Raw genomic sequence first — 27,668 nt, forward strand, 5'->3', positions numbered from 1 at the left:
ATGGACCCGATAACTTTAACAGCAGGGTAGGAAGAAGAAAAAAAAAACACGTCTGGCAGCAGTCGATATTAAAAACATGCAGAGGGAGACAAGCTCGGGGCCTTCCAGAGTCAGGAAAAAGACTTCGGACAGCTGCAGACAGGAGATGGGTATGGCATTTCTATTTTCCCCCAGCCCAATGATTTGTATATGAAAACATAGCGCTTTTATTCTCCCCCCTTCTGGGCTCTGCTTCTGAGTGATCAGCTGATGAAGAGACTAGCAGCTCGCCGCTATGCTGGCTTGCTAATTCTCTCCCCCACAGCTGCAGCCGATCCTGATAGCCAGCCTGCAGATTGCACTCAGGTAAATATCCTCCTCCATGTCTTTTCTTCTCAGGCTCAGGATTCAGCCAGGCTACATCGCATGGGAAGAGAGGAAGAGATGGATAAAAAATGTGTGTGCGTTTGGATGTGTGTGTGTGTGCGGGCGCGCGCCAGGGAAAGAGAGCGAGTGTCTGTGAGTTTTGTCTGTCAGTGTGTGTGTGTGTGTGTGTGTGTGTGTGTGTGTGAGCGGATGGGGTGGTGGGGGGGGGAGGGGGGAGGAGAGAGGAGAGGGAGTGTGTAGGTGTGTGTTGTAACAGATGAGAGGGAATCTTTGCCAGATTAGTCAGGGAAGAGGCAGGCTTGTTAGGAGATAGCACAGGCATGGAGCATCACATGCACACGCTGACAGCCCCTCCGCTCACACATGCACAGTCAATCAGGCGGCTCTCTCAGCTGCGTTATACATCTTTGAGGATTACCCTCTATCCCTCCAGTATTGCGCTGGAACGATTGCAGCCCCTTAGAGAGAGCAGCGGGGCTTTCAAAGCCCACATTTGAGCCGAGCGATGATGAGCAGGATGTCTATTGTTACCTCTGTAGTGTTGTTGTCTGCTCCAACTCAATTATCTGCCATTTCTTGTGTTTTATATCCGAAGTGCATGCGTTTTTTGTTTTGTTTTTTCCTTCTCCCTTCTATCATAATTCTTATTTCTGAGGGCTTGGATTGCTCTTTATTGTTTTCATAGTGACCGTTCCTGCAGAATATAACATTTCAGCCTGCTTTCATCTCTGTCCTTGAGAAATACATCTTCACAAGCTGCACGCTCTTATTATATGATATTTGTGTGTTGTGTGCTGTGTGAGCCTGTGTGATTGATGCATCAATATTCTGTTGGGATTGGACAGCATGCCTTCCCTATTTCCTCCCTATTCTCTCCAGCTGGGCTGCTGCTGCTGCTGCTGCTGCTGTTGCTGTCGCTGGAGCTGCCCCTGTCTGCATGCATACTCATGTTTCTGGCCTCTAATTGCCTTTGTGGAAAATACAGTGGTTGCAGCAGATATTCGAAAGGGAGCGAGGGGTTGAAAATAACTCAGGATGCAGCGTGCATCCTCATCGAAAACACGATTCTGGCTCAGTTTTGTGCACAAACCAGGCAAATGTGGGTTAATATCCATTGCATTGATAGCATTTTTTTTTTTAGACTCTGTGCTTTGGTGTAACGCGGCTTCTTCCAAATGTATTCCCATTCTCTCTGCCTCCCCTCCATAATCATCTGACATCAAAGCCTCCAGATAAAATAATCTGCCCTAAATTTGCAGAGACAGCACAGCAGTTGGGGCGCTCCAGTCCATGCAAATTCGGATGCTATTGTAATAAATAAATAAACCCTCTTTCATTTGAATACAAAATTGTACCCTGTAATTCCGAATGCTTAAACTCCAGCCAGTATTGCTAATTAACTGGAGGCTGTGAGTGCCTTAATTTGAGGGTCTGAAGTGCTTCAGGTTTCTGTCTTTGTGGCAAATTAATGTCTGAAAGCATATAGTGTTTGCAGCAGTGTCTGAGCATCTCAACTGTCAAGGGGAAGTCAGAGGAAGAGTTCAAATGAATGGAAATGTTGTTATTGTCCTTGTAATTCTGAGGTATGAAAGAGCAACAAAGAAGAACGTAACAGGGTCTGTGTGTGTACAATATATGTTCTTCTACCTGGTATGTTTGTTTGAGTTGAGATGTCCCAACTCATTGCTCCCTCTTCCTGCAGCCTGAGACCAGAGAGAACGGGTCCCTGGAGGAGATGGAAGAGGACATCAGTCTGAAGAAACGTAAAAGCGATAATCATGGGGAGAAGGAACTGCAGGCCGGGCAGGAAACTGGCGAGAAGGTCAAAAGGAAGCGAGGACGCCCACCGGCTGAGAAACTGCCGCCAAATCCACCTGAACTCACCAGAACGCTGAGCACACTGGTAGATATGGTTATCAACTACAAGGACGGGTGAGGGCACTCAATCATGTCACGACACTGTGATGCTGCTGTTGATGTCATGTCAAGGCCAAGGTCCTTGTTATTGTTGAGTCCAGTAATAGATACAACATGACGACATAATGATCTCATTGTGTGACGGTGTCAGATTTGTCCTTATGTACAGGGTACGAGGTATTTGTCATTTTCTAACAATGCATAGGGTTTCAAAAATGAAACTAGGTTTGAGACATTTTATGCTACATTCACAGAGTCTATTTTTAAAGATGGAGTGTGGAGGATGAATTGAGAAGTCTCAGCATGAGGAATGAAGCTGCTCCCTAATTCATTATTCCATTATCCCAAAATACTAAAGAAAAGTACTGTATTTGATCCCAATCAAATGGGTTAGTAACCTCAAATTTTCAATATTTAAAGGTTGCCGTGCAGCTAGCGGTCCAGACTTGGGCCTCAGGGACCAGATGTGTGTTGGTGTTTACACCACGAGCACAAGAGCACATTGGGGCTAGCTGGTTAGCATTCTAACATCTTTGCAACACAATAAATAGACGTCATAACATCAAAACATCAAAATACAATTTATTCACATTCTCTTAATAATTTTAGCAAATAAAAAAAAAATGTATTAACTAAAATCCTCCATATTGCCCCTTTAATAAGATTTTTTTTAAGCAAATAGTCTTTGTGGGAGATGTTGCAATAAGAATCTACAGCCATGATATTAGTGGTTGTAGAGGTACAGTGAGGCTTTGAGCTAAATGCTAACATTGTTGTACTAACATGTGCACTAAACATCCAACAAATGTTAGCTGTAAGCTAGGTAGCAAGCAAGAGATATACCAACTCTGTGTGTTTGTGTTTAGCTCAGCCTCTGACTGACCTCAGAACTCACTAGGAACTCCAGTTCTCTCTGTTATTTCTCTCAAGTCTCTTCTTTTTCCTCTTGTTTCTGTACATTTATGATATACATTCATTAAGGAAGTGTATTGCTTAACATCAGAAAAAGAAAAATCGATGAGTAATATATTATGACGCTAAAAGTTTTTTGTTATAACAACTCATTTCCACCTTATAACAAGATATTTTAGTGTTTTTACGAAATACAAACTTATTTATCATGTTGCAACATAAACGTTTCATATTATAAAATGAGAACGTATTGTTGTAACATCAAAAGGTTTCATGTTATAACATGAAATGATTTATGTTATAAAATATTTGAAACACTTTCAAACTTGACAAGTTTCTTGTCAAGTTTGTGTGATGTAATAATGTGAAAATATCATTATTGGCCATTCTGGGCTTCCTTAAATGTTATGATCAAACTGTTTCTCGATTAAGAGATCATGTGAACTATCAAATTGTTCTTCCAGGTTGGGTCGACAGATCAGTAAAGGCTTTGTGCAGCTTCCCTCCAAGAAAGAGGTACCTGAGTACTACGAGCTGATCCGAAAGCCTGTGGACTTCAGAAGGATCAGGGTATGTGAAACACCCTCAGAACTCACATACAGATATCATTCTTATGATATCATAGACATGATATCTGCTGAGAGAAACTCAAATAAAGGGAGATGGAACTTCATACTTTTATTTTGGGGTTCTAGTAGAATACGTTTACATACTTTAATTAAAAAAAAAACACATTATTTTTCTTAAATGGTACATTGCTGCAGCATCCCTTTTCGCACTGTGTCTTGAATGCTCCGTTTGAGCTACGGAGTGAGACATCTCGCCTCTATTCAATCTTTGGTGAGAATTGCATATGCGCATTACTCAACGTGCAGGATGTAGCCAATCAGAGGCAGAGTAGGGCGGGTCATGCCGGGCAAGGTAGTGTGATCTAAAATGACGCCGCTACAGCAGTAGCAACTGTATGTCTGCTGACTGACTGGAGTGTATATATTTATAATAAATACATAAAAATATATATTTATATAACACCTGTTACATAGTGACGCACACACAAGTTACGGAAGTAAAGGCTTGACTCCAAACCAGGCGTTTCAGGCAGTGCAGGAGCAGTGTTTTCTGTGGACTTTGGGCTTTTTCACTTTGCAGAACTTTTTACATGCACAAAAATGTTAAATAACACAATAAAGGAAAGGCAAAAACCCAAAAAGCATAATATGACATCTTTAAGAATAACAGTAATAATCATACAGGAATGGTTGTGCTTGACGAAAAGTCAGGGAATCACAAAAATCGTTGCTCTGGGAACAACAAATGTTTAAACTAAAGTTCATGGCCATCCATCAAAAAAAGAAGACTGCATCTTCATTTCTTGACATAAAGGTTAAAACTATGTTCTGCACACAGCTATCAGTCATCAACACCAGCTGAAACATCCTGCTTATTCAGCCAAAATGAAGTCACTAACAACGACAACAACTATAACAAGCTTGTTCACTACAGAAAATGTGAGCTGTGAGGTTGGGACCGAGTAACACTTCAAGAGGTTTACAACATGAAAAAGATTAAAAACTGATCAAATCATCTACTTGTTACCCGAAACCAGTGAAATATGTATGCCCACATAACACTGAGGCAATTTCCTTTTTCAAAATTTTGTTAATTTAAATTGTCATCTTTGAAGTTTAAAGTTGCAAACAGAATCAGTCTAAATCGTGACTCTCCTCCCAGCTGACTACATGTGGTCTTTAACTACAAACTCACCAGAGCAACAAAACAATATCCTAAAATAGAATAAATGAATGATCAACCAAAGTGGCAAGGGTAATACGCTGTTCTTCTATATTCTGATAATGGTTAAATAAAGAGCCAAAACCCTAAACTGTCCACCTTTCTAGCTTCAAACAGTGTTCTGGAGACCTTATTTTCCTCTGAGAACTGCTTGTTTATTCATTTATGGAAAAAAAAAAAAAATTCTGAGTTTGTCATTATTACCTCATTAATATTGTAAATCTTAAAATTCAAAGTATTAATTTCTACTGTAAAACTACATAGTGCCCCTTTAAAAAAAATGGCAACTGGGCCTGTAGTTTTTGGTTTCACTCCTGTTTATTTTGGTCATCTAACAACAACAGCAACAAAAACATAGGATTTATTAAAGGATAAGTTCACCCAAAGATGAAAAGTCAGTCATTATCTATTCACCTCAATGTCAGTGGAAGGTCAGGTGAAGTTTCATAGTCCACTAAATATTTCTGGAGATCCACAGCGAAACCAAACCGACTTGAAAAGACGTTATTTGTGCCACCACTTCAGACGGGGTGCATGCACTTTTAGCTTAGCAGCTACAGTGAGGGTTTCAATTTAAAAAGGTGTAATTAAGGGGTTTTTTTCTAAATCAATTTGGGATCTCGGGGCTTCAGGAGATTTGGAGTAGGCAGGTAGAGCTGTGTGGAGCCATTTAATGTTTTTTTCAAGTCCCCAGCTATTTCTGTTGTTTAGGAGAATGCTGCAACGCTGTTTTGCTGTAAAGCTCCAGAAACATTTTGTGTGCTACAAAACTTCACCCGACTCTCCATCAGGTGTGGAGATAATGATTGAATTGTCATTTTTGGATGAGCTTTTCCTTTAAAGAAAAATAAAAAAAACACCATCAGATGTTTCTTTCTCTAAATGAGTTTCATTACACTCACCATGTACTCTAAGTGGCACCTGCACTGACACCTTTAACGTGTCAAATTTCACATTAAGCTTAAAATCAGAAGTGGAATTGTTGATACAATCATTAAATTGAAGATGGCTTCTCTATTTATTTGAACAGCGGCTTGCCCTACCTTACATGACTTAAAGCATAAACTTAATTTTGTGTGATCTGCTCTGAACATGTCATTCAAGACTTGACTGACAAGAAAGCAGATAATAATGTTTAAGTACTTATTAAAGATGGGAAACTCAGTTATTACAAGTCTTTGCCTGTGTTTGTATGTTTGTGTTTTACCCTCTCTTAAATCGTGTAATGATGGCTGATTATTTATTGCAGTGGTCACACTGAGGTTTTGATTCTGACCTTCTGCTTCGCAGGAACGTGTGCGTAATCACAAGTACAGGAGTGTGGGGGATCTGGAAAAGGATATTTTCCTCCTGTGTCACAATGCTCAGACTTATAACCTGGAGGGATCTCAGGTGAACCCGAAGGACTTCTTTCACTTGAAAGCCACTAAATTGTTTTTCACAGCTTCTATTCTATTATTGTAGTCGTAAATGGGCTTGGATGTCGATGTGGTGAATAACAACCCGTGCTCTGTTTATTTATCCGTGTGTGTGTGTGTCCATGTGTGTGTGTGTGTGCAGATCTATGAGGATTCAATTGTCATTAAATCTGTTTTCGAGAGCGCGAGACAGAGAATTGTCACAGACGAGGAACAGAAAGAGACGGTTAGCGCCAGTCACGGCGATAATGGCGGCGGAGCTGAAGACCAATTTGTTCCATCAGCAGGTGAGAAAAAAAGATGAGGCGGTTAAAAGAAAAAGTAATCTTTTTAAATTATTGTTTGCTGGCTTTTCTTACATTTCTAAACATGTCTTTTGAATCGCTGCAGAATTTGAAGCACAGTGTTGTTGCATCAGACTCATCCTGTTCTCTCTTGCTGTTACCAGTGAAACCATTACCAGTCCAGCTTAAGAAAGGGAAGGAGGAGGAGAGAAGCAGAAATACCATGGCCAAGAGGCTCCACAGTGATTTAGACAGTGATGAGGATCTAGAGGATAACACTACAAAAGACGAAGGTTGAACTGAAGGGCCCTCAAATTTTTTTTGTATTCTCATTCATGTGTAATCTCAGCCGCATCCCTTTTCATTGGTTTCTTCATTGTCCAAGAAAATAAAAACGGGAGAGACCACTCAAAGAGAGGTCGCCTACTTATGGATCAGTGGCTTTTTCTTTTAGATGACTCATCCCAGTCAGACACGTCTTGCTGCACATCGTGCTGCTCTTTTTATTTTAGCTAGTCTTTTACAATAATGTTTTTTTCTCTGCCTTAGTCCCTGTGATTGCTTCTGCAAATATTCTGTAAAAAAAAACACCAGTTTCGATGACTGTTTTTAATCCATATATTTGATTGTATGAAATGCCTTCATAATGTCTTGGAGCATGATATGTACAGTATATCTCTCCTGATGCCGGCTCCCCCTGAGCAGCAGCCGCTGGTGACAATGTTGACGAGGATGGAAGCACACGGGGGGGAAGGTGTTTTTAAAGAGGAACAAATGAACACTGTAAGTTTGTTTAAAATCTCTGAATGTGATTTTGGAGATTATACATATTTGATAAAAAAAAATACAAAAAAACACAGTGGAAGTATGAAGTTTAAAGAGACTACAGTATACTTGATGGAACAAGTTTTGGTCTAATCAAGGGTACTCTAGTTGAACATTTGTATCCCTTGTGCTACAGTTTATTCACGTATTGTACAGTTTGTGTGAAAAGTAAGTAAAAAAATAAAGTTTCTTTTCATTTACTCTCCTGGCTGTTGGGGGGGGTGGGGGGTGGAAGATATCGTTGTTAAGACAATCCCTGGAAACATGTATCACTTAAACACTTGCAAAATAAATTTTACCAAAAAGTCGCAAAAGTGGTTGGTGATTATTATCATTTTTAATAGAAGTAGTAGTCAATTTAGCAATGTAGTAGTCATGAAGACACGCACAATCAATCTTGAACAGATAACTAGTCATCAGACAATAAAAAAATACCTGATTATGAAGGTTTAAAGTAAATTACATCCATTATCAGGCCATTTAACCTCTACATTAAGGAGCATTATTGCCTTCAGAGTGGAAATGCTGCATGTGATTTGTATTTTTGACAATGTGCCAATAGGTGGTGCAAGAGAACTACACGAGTGTCTCATGATTTCTGGTTACTGGTATTTAAGGCCATGCTTATGTAACAGTGTCACCTTTCATTAATGTCTCAGCCCAGTTGTTTGCAGTTTTACTTTATTCTCCCTATTGGGCTGTTCAGACCTGCCATCAACATGCATCCTGAGCGATTTCCCACCTCTCTTAAGCCTTTCAAACAGGGTGTCGTCACACCCTGATTGGCTGGGAGGGAAATGCCCCAAGCTGCTTCCACTCCTCAAATCAGGAGTCAGTCTCCCCACCTGTGCACAGGTGGTCTGAATCCCCTGCAATCAGTCATGACGGAAATCAGCCCAAACAAAGAAAAATAGCAAGTCACAAGCAATTGGACTGCTACAGTGTGATCACCACCCCTGGGACACATTGAGGACGCATTTGAGATGCAATCGCTCAGACTGGCGGTCTTTGATGCCCGTGGAGAGATTCCCCAGATTCCCTTTAAAAAATCACTCAATTTTGTAAGTTGTTGTGTAAGGAGAAACTTTATAAACGTTGTGTAATGCTGCCTACAACAAACTCTTAGCCATTTAGGCCTTCCTGTTAATTCTGTAAATGTTCACCATGAATATACATTCTTTATTTAAGTATAAAGCAATGTCTTTATTTGCATATAGAGTGGGGAAGTGAGATCCGATCACAAGTGGACAGCTGTAAGTACAGGTGTGAACACCTCCAAGGCGCACTGAAGATGCATGCATTCAGAGGTGGTTGGACCACATTCTTTAATTGCATATAGAGCAGGGAACTGAGTTTCTATCAGAAGTGGACAGCTTGAGGCCCAAGACAAATTGAGGACACATTTGAGTCTGTGCCGCATGTGATCACTTTCTTTGACGCCCGCAGAGAAAGCCTCCGGACTCCCTTAAGAAATTGCTCGATTTTGTGAGTTGTGGCGTTCGGAGAAACTTTATAAACTTTTTGAAACACTGTCCACAACAAATTCTTTACAATTTGGGTCTTCTTGTTAATTCGGCAAAAGTTATACATTAAGATATTTCTTTATTTGTGTAAAAAAAAAAAAAATAGGGAATAGGTAAGTAAGATCCGATCACACATTGATAAGAATATGACATGTTTTGAACAACATTTGTAGAAGAAAGGTCGCACCAAACCCTGGTCTATAACACAAACTGTGATGTACAAAATTAAAAAAAAGTTATGTGACAACACAAATACAAAGATAAAGTATATTGTAATTGTTATTACCTCAACTGTTTGACCATAGTCTATATGTGCCCTCACACTTTCTGTAAAGGGCTTCTTGCAAAAGCAGGTAGTTTCTTTTACAACAAATCCTGAAGTAGACATGCCGGTCCATTAAAGACGTGAGTTCAAGCATCCATAAAGCTGCAAGAATCCTCTCCCTGCGTGCTCATACTGTCTCTCTCATACACTTGAGTCATGTCCTCCATCCTACCGGTAATTGCTTTTTACGTCATATATCACTGGGATCCATCTGTGGCAGTGTCACAGCCAATCTGTGCCCAACCACCCCTAAAGCATTTCACTTTACAGTATCTCAGTGGGTAACATCCCTTGACCAATTCAACTTCTGTGATGGTTATTAACCAAGATAAATAGATCTATGCAATAACTAATGGTATCAACACAAAAATGATCAGGTAAATCTGATCCTCATCTGGTCACAACAAGTAGTGACTGCTGTTGGTATAATTATATACAGTGCATGTCAACAGTTTAGTAAGTAACTGAAAAGTTATGAGGTGAACTCTTACAGCTTTAAAGGAATAGTAATATAGACTGGAAGTAGAGTAAAATGGCGAGCATGAACCTCGTCCAAAGTTTAAAACAGTAATGTTCCTGCCAACAACTCCAAATCTCACTTATTACAGTGACATTTTGCAGTTTGTTTGTTCAATCTACATGTCATTTTATTACCAAAAACTTGTGATTTTAAAGAAGTTGCCAGCCAGAACTACTGCCCGAAGCAAAAAACTAAAGTAAAAATCCCAATTTGACCTAGAAATCCTGAACTCTGTGAGAAGTGCTATGAGAAGGCAGAGTAAAACACCCGGTTGTGTTAATAAGCAGGCAGGTTTTGTTACTTACTAATCTAGACAAAATAATTCCCCTAATGAATGTCTCATGTCCCAGTGGTATGGGGGAAAAACATATGAAGTGGGGAACAGACCGTCGCCCTCCATCGAGTTAAAACCTCAGTTTCTATCACTCTCCCACTTCGCCTTTTTTGCCTCCTCCCTATACAATTATTCCAGCTGTTTCAGCATTAGCTGGGGACAGCGACCAGGTAAGACAATGCCACATGGACCTTCATTTTCCCAGGAGAAATCCAGCGCGGTGGCAGACCAAATAGCATAGCAAAAGCAAGACTTATAGGGAACCAATCTATACGTTGGTGGTGTCATTTTTTACAGCTTTTACGCTGTGCAATCAATAATTGATTCAGAGTAACTCCAAGCACTCTCTCACCAAGACGCTCACTAAGAAAGCGTATTTTCCAAACAGTCGACTATCCCTCTAAAGTTGCATTACATCATTTTGTTTACCACTAGGGGGCAGAAAGGACTACCTGTTGAATCCAACCTATATGAGGCCTGGTTCAGTCAGAAAAACATATACATCTCTTTTGTCTCCATGATGTTCAACTCAATTGATCGACCACCTGTTTGCTTTGTTTCTTCACTGTTACACCCTGTAAAGGCAGCAAACAGTGGCCTTTTGTATATTAGAGAGCAGCTTCTAACAGTTTTATATTCGAGAGAGAGAGCCGTCGGGATTTCACCATGGGGACGGGGAGGGGGGAGCTGAAAGCTACAGCTGGCTGCAGCCTGAGCTGATTCTCTGCAGGATTCTTAGTTCATGCAAACCTTTCACATTTCAGTGAGTCTTTTGAGTCACTGTTAATATCAAAAATACCACTCAGTGGAGCTTCAAACAGCTGTTGTTCCCGAAGTGAGTGGGTGTAAAATAATAATGTCTGTCTGAATATACAGTGCAGGGTATATGTGAGCAGGGGGCGAGCGGCTGGTGGAAGAAGGTGTGCTTGCATTCAAATTTCTCATTCTTCATACAGGAACTCATATCATTGCTAGGATATGAGTGAATGTGGTCACCTTAAGTTTAGTTTTTGTGGATTCAATTACATACAGTAGGCGTGTAAAGGCTGTTCAGGTTAACCAGGTAGAAGCACAAGTCAAGTGGAATTGAGCATTCTTGTCGGAGCCCCTCACTAAAGCACAACGTGTTTCACAGGGGAAAAAAGCCACACATGAATAATAATAATAACATGATGAAAGGTGCATCTTCCTCCTCTCACACACCCTCCTGTTTCTTCATATATCCAAGCTTTTCAAGATGGGAGCTTCTGTATGTGACAGGAAAAAACATACATTTTTAATGCACTCTCACACTATCGCAGCATTTTAAGTGAGACGGCTTAAGGCTTAATAAGCTATGAACACACATTTACCTGAAAAATCTCAGTAATAGATGATAGAGAAGAGCAAGCGTTAAGGCAGAAGAAAATTGATAGACAAGCACAAAATGGCGTCTGAGATTTTCCAATGAATCTTTTATAAAAACAGCTCATTATTGCACACTCTGACAGCTGGCTCACAAGTCTAAAGGTCAGAGTACCATGAGAGTGTCCTGCTGGCAACTATACTAGAGATTTTCTATTGCACAGTCAAATGAATGTAAACCGATGGTTGCCTGAGAGACAGGACCTTAAAATCCATGTTTGGCTAAAGGCTTTGTTTTGCAAAGAAAAAAAGGCAATGAAGTTGTATTCAGTGGCTGAAACATGTTTCATGTCAATACCATTTTTACCCAAACAGAACCAAAAACAACCACATTACCTGAATTCAATTCAGAGGCCACTACAAACATGTGCAATGAAAAAAATTACGTTGATGGCCACATGACTTCAGAAGACCTGTCAGCTTCTCCTCTAGCTCTGCCCTGAGGTTGACATTTTTGATTTTGATGAAATAACTCAACAATGGTTGGCTGGATTACAAATCATCTAGTTTCATGGTTTGAGTGTTTTTGTTTCATTTAGTTATTTTAGACTTAAAGCAAAAAAATAATAAGCTTCAAGTTGGGTTTACATGCATGTAGCAGGGATGTGTAGACAGCTGGATTGATTAAAACATCTGTTCAGTCAGACACGTGTGAGATGGACAACTGAAAAACACAGCTCGAACTTTCTTTACAATTACCCGATTAAACTGGAATGGCACTTAGTATAGCGCATACCTCCAGTCTTCTCTGTCTGCATCTGATTGTACTAACTCATAGATACCAGCCGCCGAAATACACCTGACTTTTGTTATAAATATACGTGCATTATTCCCTGAGAAAATAACAAAAATGTTGAGAGGGAGAAAAAAATTGCTGGATCTGGGAAACAAACGGACACAGGTGTGAAGATAACCTCCTTAGCAGAGGTGCAGTAAAAATAGTCTTTGTTTTACAGAGTGATAATATTCTTATCTGAATTACTACCATGTTCTCCCTACGTCTATATTCAAATCCCACATCAATCACCAGAAAGCTCGTGAGAATATCACTCAAAACGTCTCTGTGTTCCAGATCCAATATAAACTGTCTATCATCTTGTTCAGTCAAAGAGCATGTTGTGTGGTATTCCCCTGGTAGAGTTAGATAATGAAAACTAAATAAATCAATTTACAGTATTGATATATGCTACTCGACATTTAATGAAGTGTCAGAAGTGAAAAGCTCCTCGCAGATGTTTAGAGATTAACAACATCCTTAGCGTGGGGCAGCTAAAAGGCGTGGGCTCTTACAGTAAACAGCTCTGGGAAACAAAGTGGCACGTATGTCTTCTTGATGAAAATCTCACATAAAATGACACATAAACCTAATGGAAACGCAGGGATAGAGATATAGCTGAAGGTAGATGCACTAATGGCTTTTGGAGATTAGTAGACCCAGAAGGTGACTTTAATCTGCTGAGAAGACAATCCATTTTCTTTTTACCCATAGGACACAGATTTAATAGATAGTTAGTGGGTTCCACATTTCACTAATCACCTGTAATATCAGCTGATCACATTTGGCCTCACTGCTTTTTCGCTGTCAGTCTTGGTAGGAAAAAATCACCACCAACATTTATCTTTGATTTCATGCTTCAGTTGAGTCCGGTCGTTTTGAATTTCTCATCATTTCTATGACATTATACATTCATTTTGTCTATTCAACTAGTCCGTCCCTGCTGATGGTTGCGAGCTACTTTTGAAAAATCTACACAGACTTCATCAGACATTTTTCCTCCGTCACTGGAGGCCCAACTATTGCACAGCAAGTTTCAGAGTGCTGACAAGTTGGTTTATACAGAACAGTAAAACACATCAACTGTCTTCGGTCACAGCAAACATAAAAGTTGGACACCGTTATTTGACACAGCAGCTTGAGGAATAATGACCTGGATGTAAAAGTCAATATTTCGATTGCTGTGTTTCCTCTGCCTGTGTTGCTGTTTTCTGCTTCAGTGAGTATATACAGTGCACCCACAAATGTTATCATCTTGGTGACAACTTGAATGTATATTATGCAGATGGCAGTATACTGTACAGTTAAAGGTTTTCAGTGACATTTGAGGCATTTTATGTGCATCACAGTGGAGATATTCTGAAGTCTGAGGTGCTAACTTTCTGATTTAACACCGTGGGTGTAATTGTTTGGGGTGTGCTGCGGAAACTGCCTTGTTGTAGCTGTAAATAATTCCCAGCCAGTTTAGCTGTTTTTGAAAATGGATTTTATGCAACTGTGCTTGTCACTGAGCTGCATCAAGTGAACCAATCATCTTCCCTGAAGGCAGAGAAACAATGATAGAAATCATATTTTAAGTTAAACCTGTTTAAATATACACATCTTGATGAGACCGCTATGAGGTGAGATGACATGACATATGTTGGCAAAGGGTTAAGAGACTAGAAAAGATGAAATCGGTTGACATAAAATGAGATGAGAAATATGATTCGAGGAAGATGGCATGACAAAATCAGATCAGGGGAGATACGATTAGAGATGAGATGAAATGAAATGAAATGAAAGATGTGACACATTAAAATTAAATCAGATGCCATGAGATGAGAAATAATATTAGATGACCTTGGCATTGAATGAAACCAGATTAGGGGACTTAAAATGAGAGATGAAAATAAATAAAAAGGTATGACACCATAAGAAATTAGATTAAATCAGATGCCATGAGATTAGAAATAGATGAGATGGCAGGACTTATGAAATGAGATCAGATCAGATGAGGTAAGACGAGACACGACGGCATGAGGTGACATGAAATTAGATCAGATGAGTAGCGATGAAATGCCAGGACATGACAGAAACTAATATCACATGACAAGAGATCAAATAAAATGGCGTGACATTAAATTAGATGACACGAGATTAGATCAGACTGTGAGATGAAATGATATGACATGAGATCGATTTACTCCAGCAATATGAATTTATATCCCACGGCTATTTTTTCCTGAGCATTTAGCATGATCCTATTATTGAAAGAAACTATGCAAACATGCATAAAATGCTTGTAAAATATGGTGCCATTCAAATTATTGTCTCGTTAAAACCCAAGGAGGTTAACCCATGATGTATTCTGATAATTCATATTCTTAAAGTTCGGACAGAAATGTGAATTATATGAGAATTATACAGTATGACCCCATCTCAAAGCTCATCCCTGATTTAAAAAGGGAAAAAAAAACCCTGGGAGATGGAAGTGTCACTGTATAATCCAAATTTACATACCTCCTGAGATTACGTAATGATGTAAAATACACCTATCACCCTTGTAGTCTAATTCCAAATACTTTATACAATACAATCTTTTTCTTGTGTAAAAAAACTCCCTTTTATTGAACGGGTAGTCGGGGTAGATTTGCGTTCATCATCTTCTCTTCTCAAGCTGCTCATGTGTCCCAGGATCAGAGAGCTGCAGGGTAGGGAGTGCTTCTCCCCAGAGGAAGCCCTACACATTTCTGCTAGCTCTTCGTAAGAATTGTCCTATAGACGAGCGCTCTTTGATCCCTGTCCTTCAAGTTCAATCAGCACAGCCGTATGTATATCTTTGTACTCGTCAGTGTCAGCCTCCGTGGGTGCACTGTGGCTGCAGAAATGTTGCAAGGCCAATGTTGCTTTGACCAAGGACTGCGGTCTTCTACAACATACAACATACCCCTGTATTTTATTTTATCTGCGTATCTATATATAGCAGAAATAAAAGAAACAATGAACCCCTCCCGCACACATTTCTTTTCATTTCTAAACCAATAAAAGATGCACAAGGGACAAATATGTCTTCATTTAAGAATTTACATTGATGGCATAAGTAAGTGAAGGATTCCTGAGATGTTTCCCCTTTTTGAGATTTAATAAATTAGTATGGGTGCATATTAAAGTGTGAAGAGAAAAGAAAAGCAGTGAGTGGTATATTACTTAGTGAGTGAGTAATATACCGAAGGGAGTGCTAGATGTGGTTTTTCAAGCGTGTCAGGGGAGGTTTCTCCATAGCAGATTTCCAGGAGCCTTAGAAAATTGCTCTGCCTCACCATGCTTCAATAAAAGTTTAAACATATAATAATACATTTTATTCATAAGGTTCAAGTCTGGGATAAGTAAATGAGTGGAGCAGAGAGTCTCAGTTAAACAGCCGCTTTAAGGAACTGAGGGTTTGAAGTAGCTTGATCTGTGGAAAAGGCTGGACGATCACAATTTTTGGTCACCTGGCTTGTGATTCCCAACTGTTTCTGCTATTCAAACCAATGATAAAAGAGTCATTTTTGATTCTTTGATAAATTATCTAATTTTAGTTGCCAAAGTCCCCATTGGATGTCTTGTTTTCATCAATATTTCCAAACCTAATTTATATCCGACATTTTGCATCAACTCTTGCAGCTCTGAATTCGAACCTTCTTCAACAAAGTCACTATTGCGTAAATCAACATTAGCTACAACTTCCTTTTAATTGTGATTTTAGGAACTTAATGTGATATTTCTGGCATAAAAAAAACACAATAACATTAACTACTCTTGAGTCCCACTGGGAGTCCCCCCCTCCTCCTGGGGGTTTGCCTAGACTCCACTGCAAACACACCCATTCCTTCAATTGCAGGGCATCACCATGGCGTTTCCCTCACAAAACATATACAGGATAAATACCCTTTAAACCTAAACCTTATTCTTCTACTACATTATATCTCAGAGGCAAATATTAGACTTTTATTCCACAACATTTATTTTAAAGCTAGTTAGTTTTGTTAGCATTAGGCCTACTGGTTACTTTACTTTATTCATACTTTATATCTGAAGTTGTAGCTAGGATATATTATGATAGGTTAAGCCACCCAGCAGTATATAAAGCTATTAAAAGGCGTTCATCCTTTCCCTCCTGCAGCCCTAAAGCTATGAACACATTCATGCATTAATAGTTATAATTCGAGAATATACTAGAAGAGCTTAATTTTCTGCATACATCTACGGTTGAATACAGCAATAATTGATGGAATATCAAATCTGATTCTAAGATTAAAAGTAGTCATTATTATGCATTAATTCAAACACGCTCATGATTGCCTACTGTATGTGGTCTGAGACTAATCATGGTCTGTATCAAGCTGTGGAGCTATTTATAATTATATAACGTCTGTATAGTTATCGGTTTCCAGGCAGTGTCAGCTGGACGTGTCAAAGTTTTCCTTTGAAAAGAATTACTCATCGTCCAGCTGACAGTGGAGGCTGAACAATGGTTATTCAACCTATAATGGTTGGCCTTTTAAAGCTGTTATAGTCAGTCTGTTTTACGGTTGTGTGGGGTTATATGATAGTTCTGTCAGGCTTATTCATCAGAAAAAGCAGCATTTGGCGAAGATCATTTTGTTCTTCTTGTTGTTGTTCTTCTTCTTCTAAACATTTATTTATAAGCCACAACATTGCTCCGTGATGGAAGAAAAACTGTGACAAATGACTAGTCTTACTTAACTTGAGCCAAATCAAGGGGAAATCTGAGGGTCATTGCATTCGCAAGGTAACAAAAATCTAATTTCCTGATTGAACCTAGAGTGAACAGTGCATACTGGGCAGTTCTATGGGGTCATGCTGTTTTTCTGAACCATGCATCCTCCTTTCTGTATTTTTCTTTTGTCAGCAAATCCCATGAAAAGACCAAAACCAACAGTGCACTGGTCCTTCAAAAAAATACTCCCTGAGCAGCCAATACCTTATTCTTCTGTGGCATCGATGTTCAAAAATAATTCAAAACCCATCAGTGCATCACATCGTACTCAAGGACATTTTCCTTCATTTTGAGGAAAAAGTGCGCTGTTCTTTATTTGAAATCAATCCCAGAATACATCGTTCTGCTGCCAGCAACACTCACTAAAGCACCAAATCCACTGATGGAAATAATTTTCTTCAGTTTGAAGAAAGCCAAGGAGATTAGTTTTTCACCTGTGTTTGTTTATTTGGTTGGTTTGTCAGCAGGTTTACACAAAAACTACAGAATGGGTTTCCACCAAGCTTGGATGGAGGATGGGTCTCAGCCCAGAACAGACCCCATTCACTTTTGGTGCAGATCAGGATCAAGGAACAGATCCAGGAATATCTTTCTCACTTTCTTTAACATCGCAAGATACAGTAGGGCATTTCTTGACATTTCTCTTTTCATTTTCTTTCAACAAGTAGCTAGCAAACATACTAACGCTGTCAATAATATCACACAATTAGCTACCTTTATAAGCTTTTGCTAAATAACCAACATTAGCAGCTGTTTACTCACCGGTCTATAATAAAACACTGCGAGTTCGGCATCAAACTTCATCCCTTTGTACGCCAAGAACTGTCTCCAGTTGTGGAAAGCAACACCAGTAAGCAACACTACAGACAGGAAAGGCCTTAGCATTAGATATATTGGCAACATAACACGTCTCTGACATAACATCAAAAAACTGATATTTCTTCACATCCTGTTGATAATTTTAGTTAATCTCTGAATGTTTTAAACTTAAAGTCTGACATATAGCCCCTTTAAAGTCAGTCATTAAATAGGATGTGTTGACAATAAGAGTAATGTAAAATATCTCAAGTCTCATCCTTTATAACAGATAAGACCAAACCAGAAAAACAAATATATATATATATATATATATATATATATATATATATATATATATATATATATATATATATATATATATATACATATATATATATGTATATATATATGTATATATATATATATATATATATATATATATGTATATATATATATATATACACATATGTAGTAAGCATCTCTCTGGCAAAGCTAAAAATACCTTTTAACGAGAACAATATGTTTATATTCTCTGACACTTTTTCTCTCTCAAAACCTAATCAGCCCTCTGTAGCCTTAAGACTGCAATGTAAGAATAAGACAGACTGTCAAAACAATTTTTCAGTTTCAAACCGCCTGAAAATTGCTCTTCCTATTTTGCAAACGAGCAGCAAAGAACACTGGCAGAACAGTGTTTCTTTTTTTCCCCCCACAAACATTAAGATATAGAACAAATAGAAAAAAACAGGGGCTGAAATATATATAGAAACATATATTTACTGCATGTGCAGACAGACAGGTTGGCACATAGAAAGATACCATAAGATTACATTCATATACCTTCTTCTCACGTCCTTCCGGTGGTGAAGAATAACAATCAGAAAAAATACATTGCATACACTTCACGGATCTGTCTGAGGTTTCCTTTCACTTCAGTCCCTGAGGCTATTTCTCCCTCTAAGTGTAACTGAGAGTGCTATGACCGTCACACATGTAGAACGTGACAATATGATGTCCTTGTTAATATAATTGGAACGCATACGCAAGTACTACTGAAAAAGAGACTGCAATATTACACACATATATATTATAACTTTAGCAGCAGGTTGTCAGAGGGAGCATGTATCATTATTATTATGATTTACCAAAGCTTAAAGGTGCATCCTTTAGTACTAAATTGATGAATGAGATTCGTTCCTCATAAAAAGGGTGCAAACCTGATTTCTTAAGTATTTAAAGTCATGAATTGTTAACATCCATGTTTGCTAGCTTGCTTTGCTCTTCGCTTAGCTTTATTGGAACATTGCTCTGTTTACATGCACAAAATATTCTGTGTTTTCTTGCACTTATTCAGATGGAAACAATGTTCCTACCAAGTCCTGGACATGCGTAATGAAATTAAATGTTTTATTATTATTTCCATTTACATGCAGATGCGTGTACTCCGATTCAATCACATCCTCCCTCATTCATTCATTCAACTACCTTTTTGAAAAGGTTGTCGTTATGATATTTCATATCCAAAAATCTGTTGATATCATAATGTTTGTCCTTGTCCATAATGCTACCCTAAATAGCTCTTATTTGGGGAATGCATATAGGCAATGTACAAAAGCGTTTTTCACAGGAAGTCAGACCATCTCCGGGGATTTTTTGTTGCAGCCAAAAACAGGTGTTTTCACAGGAAGTCAGACCATCTCATTTTTTTGTTGTGACCAAGATCTGGGTATTTTTCTCAGGAAATTGGGTGAAAACTGTCTTGGGTGAAAGCATGTCTTATTCAGAAAATGCTACACATGGAATAAGGATGGGACATGCCTCGTATCATATTCAAACTATGTCATATTCTGAAATATTAGTGTGCATGTAAACGTAGTCATGGCAGAGTGTCTTGGAGTAGCACCACCACCAAAAGTTGAGCAGCAGGAATGTGTATGACGTCATATCATGTGTGTCCTTGTGCTCGGTACAAAGAAACCCAATCTTTAAAACGTTGCTCCATAGCACTGCTAGTGGTCGAAAACTCCACAGGGTACCTTTAAGATTTTGGCACAAACACATCATGTACTAAGGCTTGCCAAATACTGACCACAAAAAATGAAATGACAATTATTTTAGCACAAAATAATAACAAATACACATTATATGATACATTAATACAAGAATTCCATCAAATGTACATTTTTTACAATGAATATCTATCAAATATATCCACTCTTAACTGTACAATTTACGTCATCCCGTTCCAATATCAGCATCGGCAATGTGGATGAGGTAACGATGAGGTTTCAAGTGTGACTGCTTGTGGAAAGTCTCCAGAAAATAACTTCCGTTTGACCACAATGTTCTACATTCTTGACACAGCTATTACCTTTGGGGTAAGAGCAAAATAATACCATCATTATGTGAGAATGGCTAGCGTGTTCACAGCCATGATAGCTAAACCCAAGGAAGGTTCTCGCCCAAGGCAGAGCATACTTCATAGTCGACATATACAGTAGATGTAGTGGAGACTGAATGTATCATAGCAGTGTATAGACTGATGAACAGTTAAGTGGAGGAGTCATGTTCAGAAAATGCCTTCTGCAGAGCAAAAACGGCTGTTAAGCATTTAAGATGAATTAGCTTTGTTTCCATATTTGATTTAATCTTTGACTGTGAATCTCTGCCACCCTTTCATATTAAGTACTTTTTATTTTGGCCCCGTCTATTTATTTATATTTGCAAGTACACTTAGAGCAATTTAAAACCAGAGTCAAATTCCTTGTATGTGCACACAAGCTTGGCCAAAAAAGCAGATTTGATTCTGGTTCACGTCTCATGTTATGTCATTATGTCATGTTTCAGTCATTTTTCAAACAAGAATGCAAAATATTTGCTGTTTCCAAATGAAGTAATTGGGTTTTGGACATGGATGTATTATGAGGAAACTGGATACAGGTCCCTTTTTAATACCAGGTGTAATGGGGTGTAAATGATTAATTGTTAAAATAATGCGCAGATTAAATGATAACGAGAATAATCCTCAGTTGCAGTCCCACTTTAAGTTGAAGCCCTGCTTTTCACCCCTTTGCCTGAATCCTACCTCTGCTAATACCTTTCTTCTCTTTGACATGGCAGTGTTTTAATGTTCAAATTTCACAGCGCCCCACGAGAGAACAGAGAACAGAAGGCTTTCTAAATTAGCCTGCAGTCCTCCTCCCCTGCCACTGCATGTCACAGCTGTTGGCCCAGTCCATCCGCCTCAGGGCACTGGAACGTGCACTTTGACTGGAGGAGGCTGACACAGTTCTCATCACACCGCCGTGCACCTCACCCTCGAGAGTTGTGTGTTATTCTAATGTCGGCATCTTGAACTGACAAAGACGCCCTGAAACATTGCCAACTTCCATTAATGTTAACAGCACCTCATCAAACTGTGATACGGTGCCATTCATTCAATCTCACAGGTATTATATCACCTGCAAAGAGAATTTGTTGAATACTTTGACAGCATGAAAACAACAAAAACACAATCCAAGCAATTAACACGAAAGTCTCAGTTTATCCGACTAATATCTTTACATTTTAATAAATAATTGACATTCAGATTATCTTTCTTATCTTAAAGGCCCTTAAAATATATTTTTTCTCAATTAGCACACAATTATCACACAGTTTTGCCAAAGTTGGAACTATTTTGATTGTTATTTTTCATGAGATTTCTGTAGTTTGGGTTTCGTCTGCGCTCTTATTTTTTCATCAACATCGGATGATAGTTGGTGAGTTGTTTGTCTATGGTGGTGGCAACTGTTAATCAATTCTGATCAAGCTACGCCCACACAGTCATGATGAAGCAGATTATCAGAGTTTTGAACACGTTCTCACTCCCGATTCATCAAAAACTGCAGCTTGGTCCACCTTAAGCTTCAAACTATGACACCCAACCAACCTTTCTAGTGTCAGGAACGGCATAGAATCGCTCAACATTTCCTGCTGCTGCTCCAGCAAGGTCACCACCTTTACCTTGCCCTGTTTTTGATTGGAAAACTGCTTTATCCACGCAATGTGTTTTGTTAGGCTGCACTGAAAACACACCTGCTGATTCACAGAGTCACAGCTGGCAAACGACTGCTACTGTTTGCACAGTTTGCTGTATCGTAGGCAGCTGGAAGTGTTTCAGTCCGGTTGCCTACGATACAGCACTTAGGTTTACCATGACCTCGATGACTAAGAACCTTCATCAACGTCCTGTTTTCACAGCTACCATGGGTGGTGCAACTTTGATTATAATATCTCAGCATGTTATTTCCCAAACTTTAATTTCGGGTTTTGCTTATTTAGTCATAAATATTTATTGTCTTAGAAAAAATACTAATTTTAATAGATTTTAAATAGATGTCAGGGCCTTTGAACCCTCTTATTTTATACCTTTTTCTTTTCTATTTACACCACAGTAAACAAGGGACAGCACGTACATTCGCTTGAAACAAATAAATACAGTTTTATCTTGTATTTCGGAGGCCTGTTTTTCATTGTCCTTGAAATACAATACATGATTCTCCAGAGGATCCTTTGAAAGTGTTTACACGCTGCACAGTCTCAGTCTGTCTAAATCTGGGACACCTTTTCCAGGTCCTCCATGATCAGGTCCTGTTCTTTGATATCACTTCTCCCAGACGAGCAACCTCCTTCCTGAGACGAGTACTTCCCATTCCCCACTAACCCTGATCTGACGACAGAGCCTGATCTACTGAGGGCGTCAGGCTGGACTGGGAGCACGGCGTGTCCTCTGAGGCGATGGGAGTGAATCTTCTGGCGCTCGACTTCAGCAGAGCACAGCTGGAATTTGAAAGCAGCCTGAAAGCCTCTGCGAAAGTTCTCGTTGAAGAAGCCATAGATGATCGGGTTGATGCTGCTGTTGAAGAAGGCCAACCAGTGAGCTAAGGGATACACGTAGATGTTAATGACGCGATGCTGGTGCTCCGTCAGGCTGGCGTAGTCACTCAGCATCATCAGCGTCCACAGAGGAAGCCAGGATAAGATGAAGAGCAGAGCCACAACCAGCAGCATCATTATCACCCGAGTCCTCTTCTTTGAAATCGTGTGACGACCCTCCATGCTCGATTTGTTGTTGCAAATGCCTTCTTCGGATCCAATCCCGCTTCCCCTCATCGGAGGAATGGTGGTCTTGGAGAGGGTGTAGCCGATGCGGACGTACATGATGACGATGAGGCTGAGAGGAGCCAGGTAGATGTTAGCGAAAAGGACGGTGGTGTAGATTTTACGCATCTCCTGATTGGGCCAATTTTCCCGGCACCAGTAGAAGGGGCGGGTGTCGTTGTTGTGGCTGAGGACTATTCGCACCCTCTGCTCCTTTGTGACCTGGAGCATGACCCCAGAGGGACACATGATGGACACAGCTGAGACCCATATGATTACGATAATTAGCTTTGAGGTGGCGATGGTCAGTTTCTGCTTGAAAGGGTACACAATGCAGCGGAACCTGACACAAAGGGGATTGGAGGAGATGCATTAAGGGAAAGAAGCAGGACAAAGCACACACCCACACAAGCACATGATACCAGTGATAGTAATGCAGCCCTCACCTGTCGACAGCGATCGCCACCAGAGTGAACACGGAGGCCGATACAGATATCCCTTGAACCATACCGCTTAGTTTACACACTACACTGCCAAACGGCCATCCTGCGGGAAAAAAGAGAGAACAAATGTTAAAATTGTATGAAATAAATAAAAGCAGATTGCATCAATAATTGAGACGCTAAAGTTACTGCTGTGAGAGCTCTCCAGCGGTCATTAGCCTGTCCTCCCTGGCTATGCTTGACTTTTAGCTCATCCTTCTTCTCCCCAAGGTGCTTTTCATGTGTCACAGTAGCACTTGCTTGTGGTTAACCTTACTACCTCTTTGAATCCCTCACCTTCTACCACACTGATTGGCAGCGTATCTCCTCCCACTGATGCGCACACTTTCTCCCCCGGCTAGCAGCAACGTGAGCTTGGGCTACAAGCCATCTTCAGATATGGCAGCAGGGTGTTTGTCCTACTTGTGGTACGGCAAATGAATAGTAGTGCTACTGAATTAAAGACTAGAATCACACATTTTTACTTGGATTTGTCTTTGTTGCTTTACTGGAGGAAACGCTCCCACACTTTACCTGTTATGATGTTGTCCACCAGCGTTGTTGGCATACAAAAGATGCCAACCAGCAGGTCACTGATGGCGAGGTTGAGAATAAACAGGTTGGTGACCGTTCGCATGTTCTTGCTGCGCAGCACGATGAAACACACCACCCCGTTGCCGACCATGCACACCAGGAAGATGAGCAGGTAGGACACGGTGAAGACTGCAGCCACAGAGGGCTTGTGGAGGTAGAAATCAACATATGTGATGTTCTGGTGGGTCAAAGAGTTGTCCTGCAATCTTGAGCAAGTCGAGGAGTTAAAGCCCTTCCACGTAGTGTTGAGAATTGGATTCTGGGTCATGGTGCTACCTGGAAGAAAGAGCGACAGACAAGTGGAGACAGGCAGAGGTGTAATGGATTATCGTGTTCTTGGCATGTTAGCTCACATGTTCTGGGTTAAAAATCCGATATCATCCGTTAACGAAAAAATCATCCAATTATGAGGCAGAACATTACAACACACATCCTCCCAGTGGGAGTGCAAACCAGATGAAGGAATCAATGGGTAATTACATAAAACAATAGAGCCTTTTCAAGAAATCAATAGTCCAATTCTTGTGCCTTTTGATCATTGTGGGTGAGTTGATTCAGTCAAGTGTATGCTCTCTCACACACTCTCTAAAAACAACATGCTGACTGAAATGACCAATCTGTTCTGAGAGCAGTGGGGCTGATGGCTGTCCAATTTGTTTCTTCAATCATCTGAATCCAGCACTGTGGGAGGCACATTCGACAACAATTGACTTCTGATTATTTTTTGACACTTTCAGTATGTGATTTGATTTAATTTTAACCCAGCGGGATGGATTTTGGAAAATGTTATTAAACGTTTAGCTCATGCAGGACAATGAAGTTTAATCCAGCTTGTGTTTTTTATGTGATGTACTGCAGCTCTGTGCTGCTGAAGGACTGTCGAATCAAAGTGCAGCCTTTCTTGGGTGAAAAATCATTTTCTGGGTTGTAAACAGACACAATTAGGTCATGTGATGAATCAATAATTAGTTTTTGAATAAGCAATTGCATGTGAGACCATCATCTTTTTAATAATTTAATTTTTACACACAATTGCTTGATTAAAGAATAGAAAATGTAATTACTTCTATTAATTTATATTGAATATAATGTATTTATTGTTCTCTATCTCTATCTATATGCTGTGTTTATTCTCTCATTGTTTGAAGAGAGAATACTTCATTATAGCTACACTGCTAATTACAGTTCCTTGCTCTTACAATTGAAGTCATCATGCTGCTTGTTATACTTTAGCAGTGTAACACTAACAAAAGAACTGATTAATGTAGTTTTTCTTGAAATTACAAAACTCTGTAACAATTATATGGATGACAGAAGAGCTCAATACCAAAAGACTGTAGCCAAGAATCAATTCCTGGAGATCCATACTTTAACAGAGGTTCATCTATTCCTATGAGGTAACAACAGAAATCTAATTTTTTTTTAAAGTTATTATACTGTGCTTTAAAAAGTCGTGCCTGATGGGTATTTTGTTCATAAGTCTTCACAGTGCCTCTAACTGAAGGACCAACAGTTCAATTTAACCAAAAAAAAGTCTTTCTTTTTAACCAATGTGCAGTCAAACAGCCTTAATATCTCCAGTTTTACCAACAAAAGTACATCTGACACTCTATTGCACAATTAATCATCTTTGTGACAGGATGGAAAGTGACATCAGATTATCTTGCTTGAAAGATTCTCAATAATTCTACAGCTGACACTTATTTCTTACCTTACAGGAAACACAATCTGAGTTGAATTCCTTTTCTTCTGTCTTTTTGAGATGTTATATATCCGTTTGACACAAATCCCACTCTTTCAGAGAAAAAAAGCAGCGTGCTCTCATCCTTATGTGCATGAGACCCTGTGCATCTGCTCGGTCCGCCTGCCAGGCTGAGAATGCCGTGGTGCTTATACATGACAGAGAGGAGATGAAATTCACTTGGGAGAGATGTGCCGGGTGGTGCTGGGAGCAATACATGTCCGGAGGCGTTGTGTGAATTGAATGTGAAATGCACAGTACACTATATATGTATGTGTCACACTATGTAATGACTCCTTGCCATTGTGGAGCAAAGCTTTGACATTTCAAAACTCTGAGAGCTGTTTTATTTGGCATCAATTAGTAGGTGTTGAGAAACTCCCCAGTTATCAAGCATCAGTCCTCCTCAGTGCTCACACCTGCACTGCTTAAGTGGAGACAATTTACAGTAAGTGCTTCCACAAGATGTTTCCACAAGTGAATCCAACCTTAACGAATGTTCAAATAACTGTAAAATGTCACAGTAGCATTAAGATGCGAAAATACAATACAGGCCAAATATAAAGATCAGAGAATAAGTGAAACGAGAGAGAGAGTGTGATGCAATCAAGCCTGATCACCGTTGGTGCCTTTCTGAATCCTCATATATCTGCTCCACATTGGTGGTTGTGATGTTTCCGTCCCTATTCATTACTATAATGATTTTGTTGATCTGTACAGGTTTATTCAGTAACTTATTTAACTGATTTGGTTTGATGATTTTGTATATTTGTGTTTTGAAATGCAGCATCATTGCACCCTCAATGATTTCAGCCCAGTTGCCAGGAGATTATTTTAGCAGTTACCACCTCTGCAAACCACAGTGTCCAAGGTCGATATGTGTACCAAACATGTTATTTCATATAATGTCATGTTTACATTATGTGCTTGTATGCCACCTTTTACTGCAGGAGGTGGAGTGGTTAACAAGGCGACCTGAGTTTAAGTCACACCACTGGATATTGTTAAAACATTTGAGATATTTCCATCTGTTTTTGTTGTGACACAACTAGGTGGTTTTTAAGGCGAGCTGCGGGCATTTCCAGCTGTTTTTGTGGCGACCAAGACGATATTTTTCATGGGAAGACTCCATCTATGAGCATGGCGACCAAAACAGGGATTGTAAGCCAACCATGATGCTTTCCTGACCCGAACCAAGTGTTTTGATGCCTAAACCTAAACAGAACATAAGTAAAGTGTCGTGACGAAACAAAAAATGGAAAATTCAACCAAACAAACTCAAACATAAAGAAACATCCAGTTTGACCTTATCTGTGGTTTCGCAGAAACGTACTTGGCTGACATTTATTCTGCCGACTGGGTTGAATCTAAGAAGTAAAATGAGATGAAATAGCGGCTGAAAAAAAGACTGCTTTCTGAAAACACATTTAAATCTGCTAGATCCAGATTTTTATTACAATCTGCATCAAATCGTACTCATTCACAGATACCAGCCACCTAAATGCAGCTGATTCTTCTCATAAGAATCCTTGACAGGAAAATAAAGGAGGACTATTCTGGTCTGAGACCCAGCGTCTATACAAGTTTAATGAAACTCTGTTCAGTAATCTTTGTGTAATCCTTCTGACAGACCAAACAACAAACAGAGGGACGCGGGAGAAAAATATAACCTCCTTGGCAGAAGTGATTAAATGAACAAAAATGTTCTAGCGCAACACTAAACAAAATAACATCAGATGAGATTTATTTTCG

General features: G+C 39.5%; 2 protein-coding genes across 2 annotated transcripts; one reads left to right on the forward strand and one right to left on the reverse strand.

Moving 5' to 3' along the window:
* Window positions 1-249: 249 nt before the first annotated feature.
* On the forward strand, window positions 250-6,630 carry LOC141005641 (probable global transcription activator SNF2L2; the record flags this gene model as incomplete). Its single annotated transcript, XM_073477562.1, has 5 exons — window positions 250-345; window positions 2,069-2,298; window positions 3,660-3,765; window positions 6,277-6,378; window positions 6,547-6,630. Coding segments are annotated over exons 1-5 (618 nt in total), but the record flags the coding sequence as incomplete, so codon positions are not given.
* A 15,917-nt stretch (window positions 6,631-22,547) lies between these two features.
* Window positions 22,548-24,443, reverse strand: LOC141006100 (neuropeptide FF receptor 2-like). The gene is made up of 3 exons (XM_073478220.1): window positions 24,116-24,443; window positions 23,546-23,645; window positions 22,548-23,442 (listed from the first exon to the last, which is right to left on the reverse strand). Exons 1-3 carry the CDS (start codon window positions 24,441-24,443, stop codon window positions 22,548-22,550), a joined length of 1,323 nt encoding a protein of 440 aa, XP_073334321.1.
* Between the last annotated feature and the right edge of the window lie 3,225 nt (window positions 24,444-27,668).

This window comes from Pagrus major, chromosome 12 (genome assembly GCF_040436345.1).
Source record: "Pagrus major chromosome 12, Pma_NU_1.0".
Classification (NCBI taxonomy): domain Eukaryota; kingdom Metazoa; phylum Chordata; class Actinopteri; order Spariformes; family Sparidae; genus Pagrus; species Pagrus major.

Bases quoted from the DNA above. Each gene is read 5' to 3' on its own strand.
- LOC141006100 (XM_073478220.1), bottom strand. From the start codon at position 24,443: ATGACCCAGAATCCAATTCTCAACACTACGTGGAAGGGCTTTAACTCC. The intron at 23,646-24,115 runs GTAAAGTGTGGG...TTTTTCCCGCAG, and splicing joins GGTGGACAACATCATAACAG to GATGGCCGTTTGGCAGTGTA. The intron at 23,443-23,545 runs GTGAGGGCTGCA...CCTTTGTGTCAG, and splicing joins GTGGCGATCGCTGTCGACAG to GTTCCGCTGCATTGTGTACC.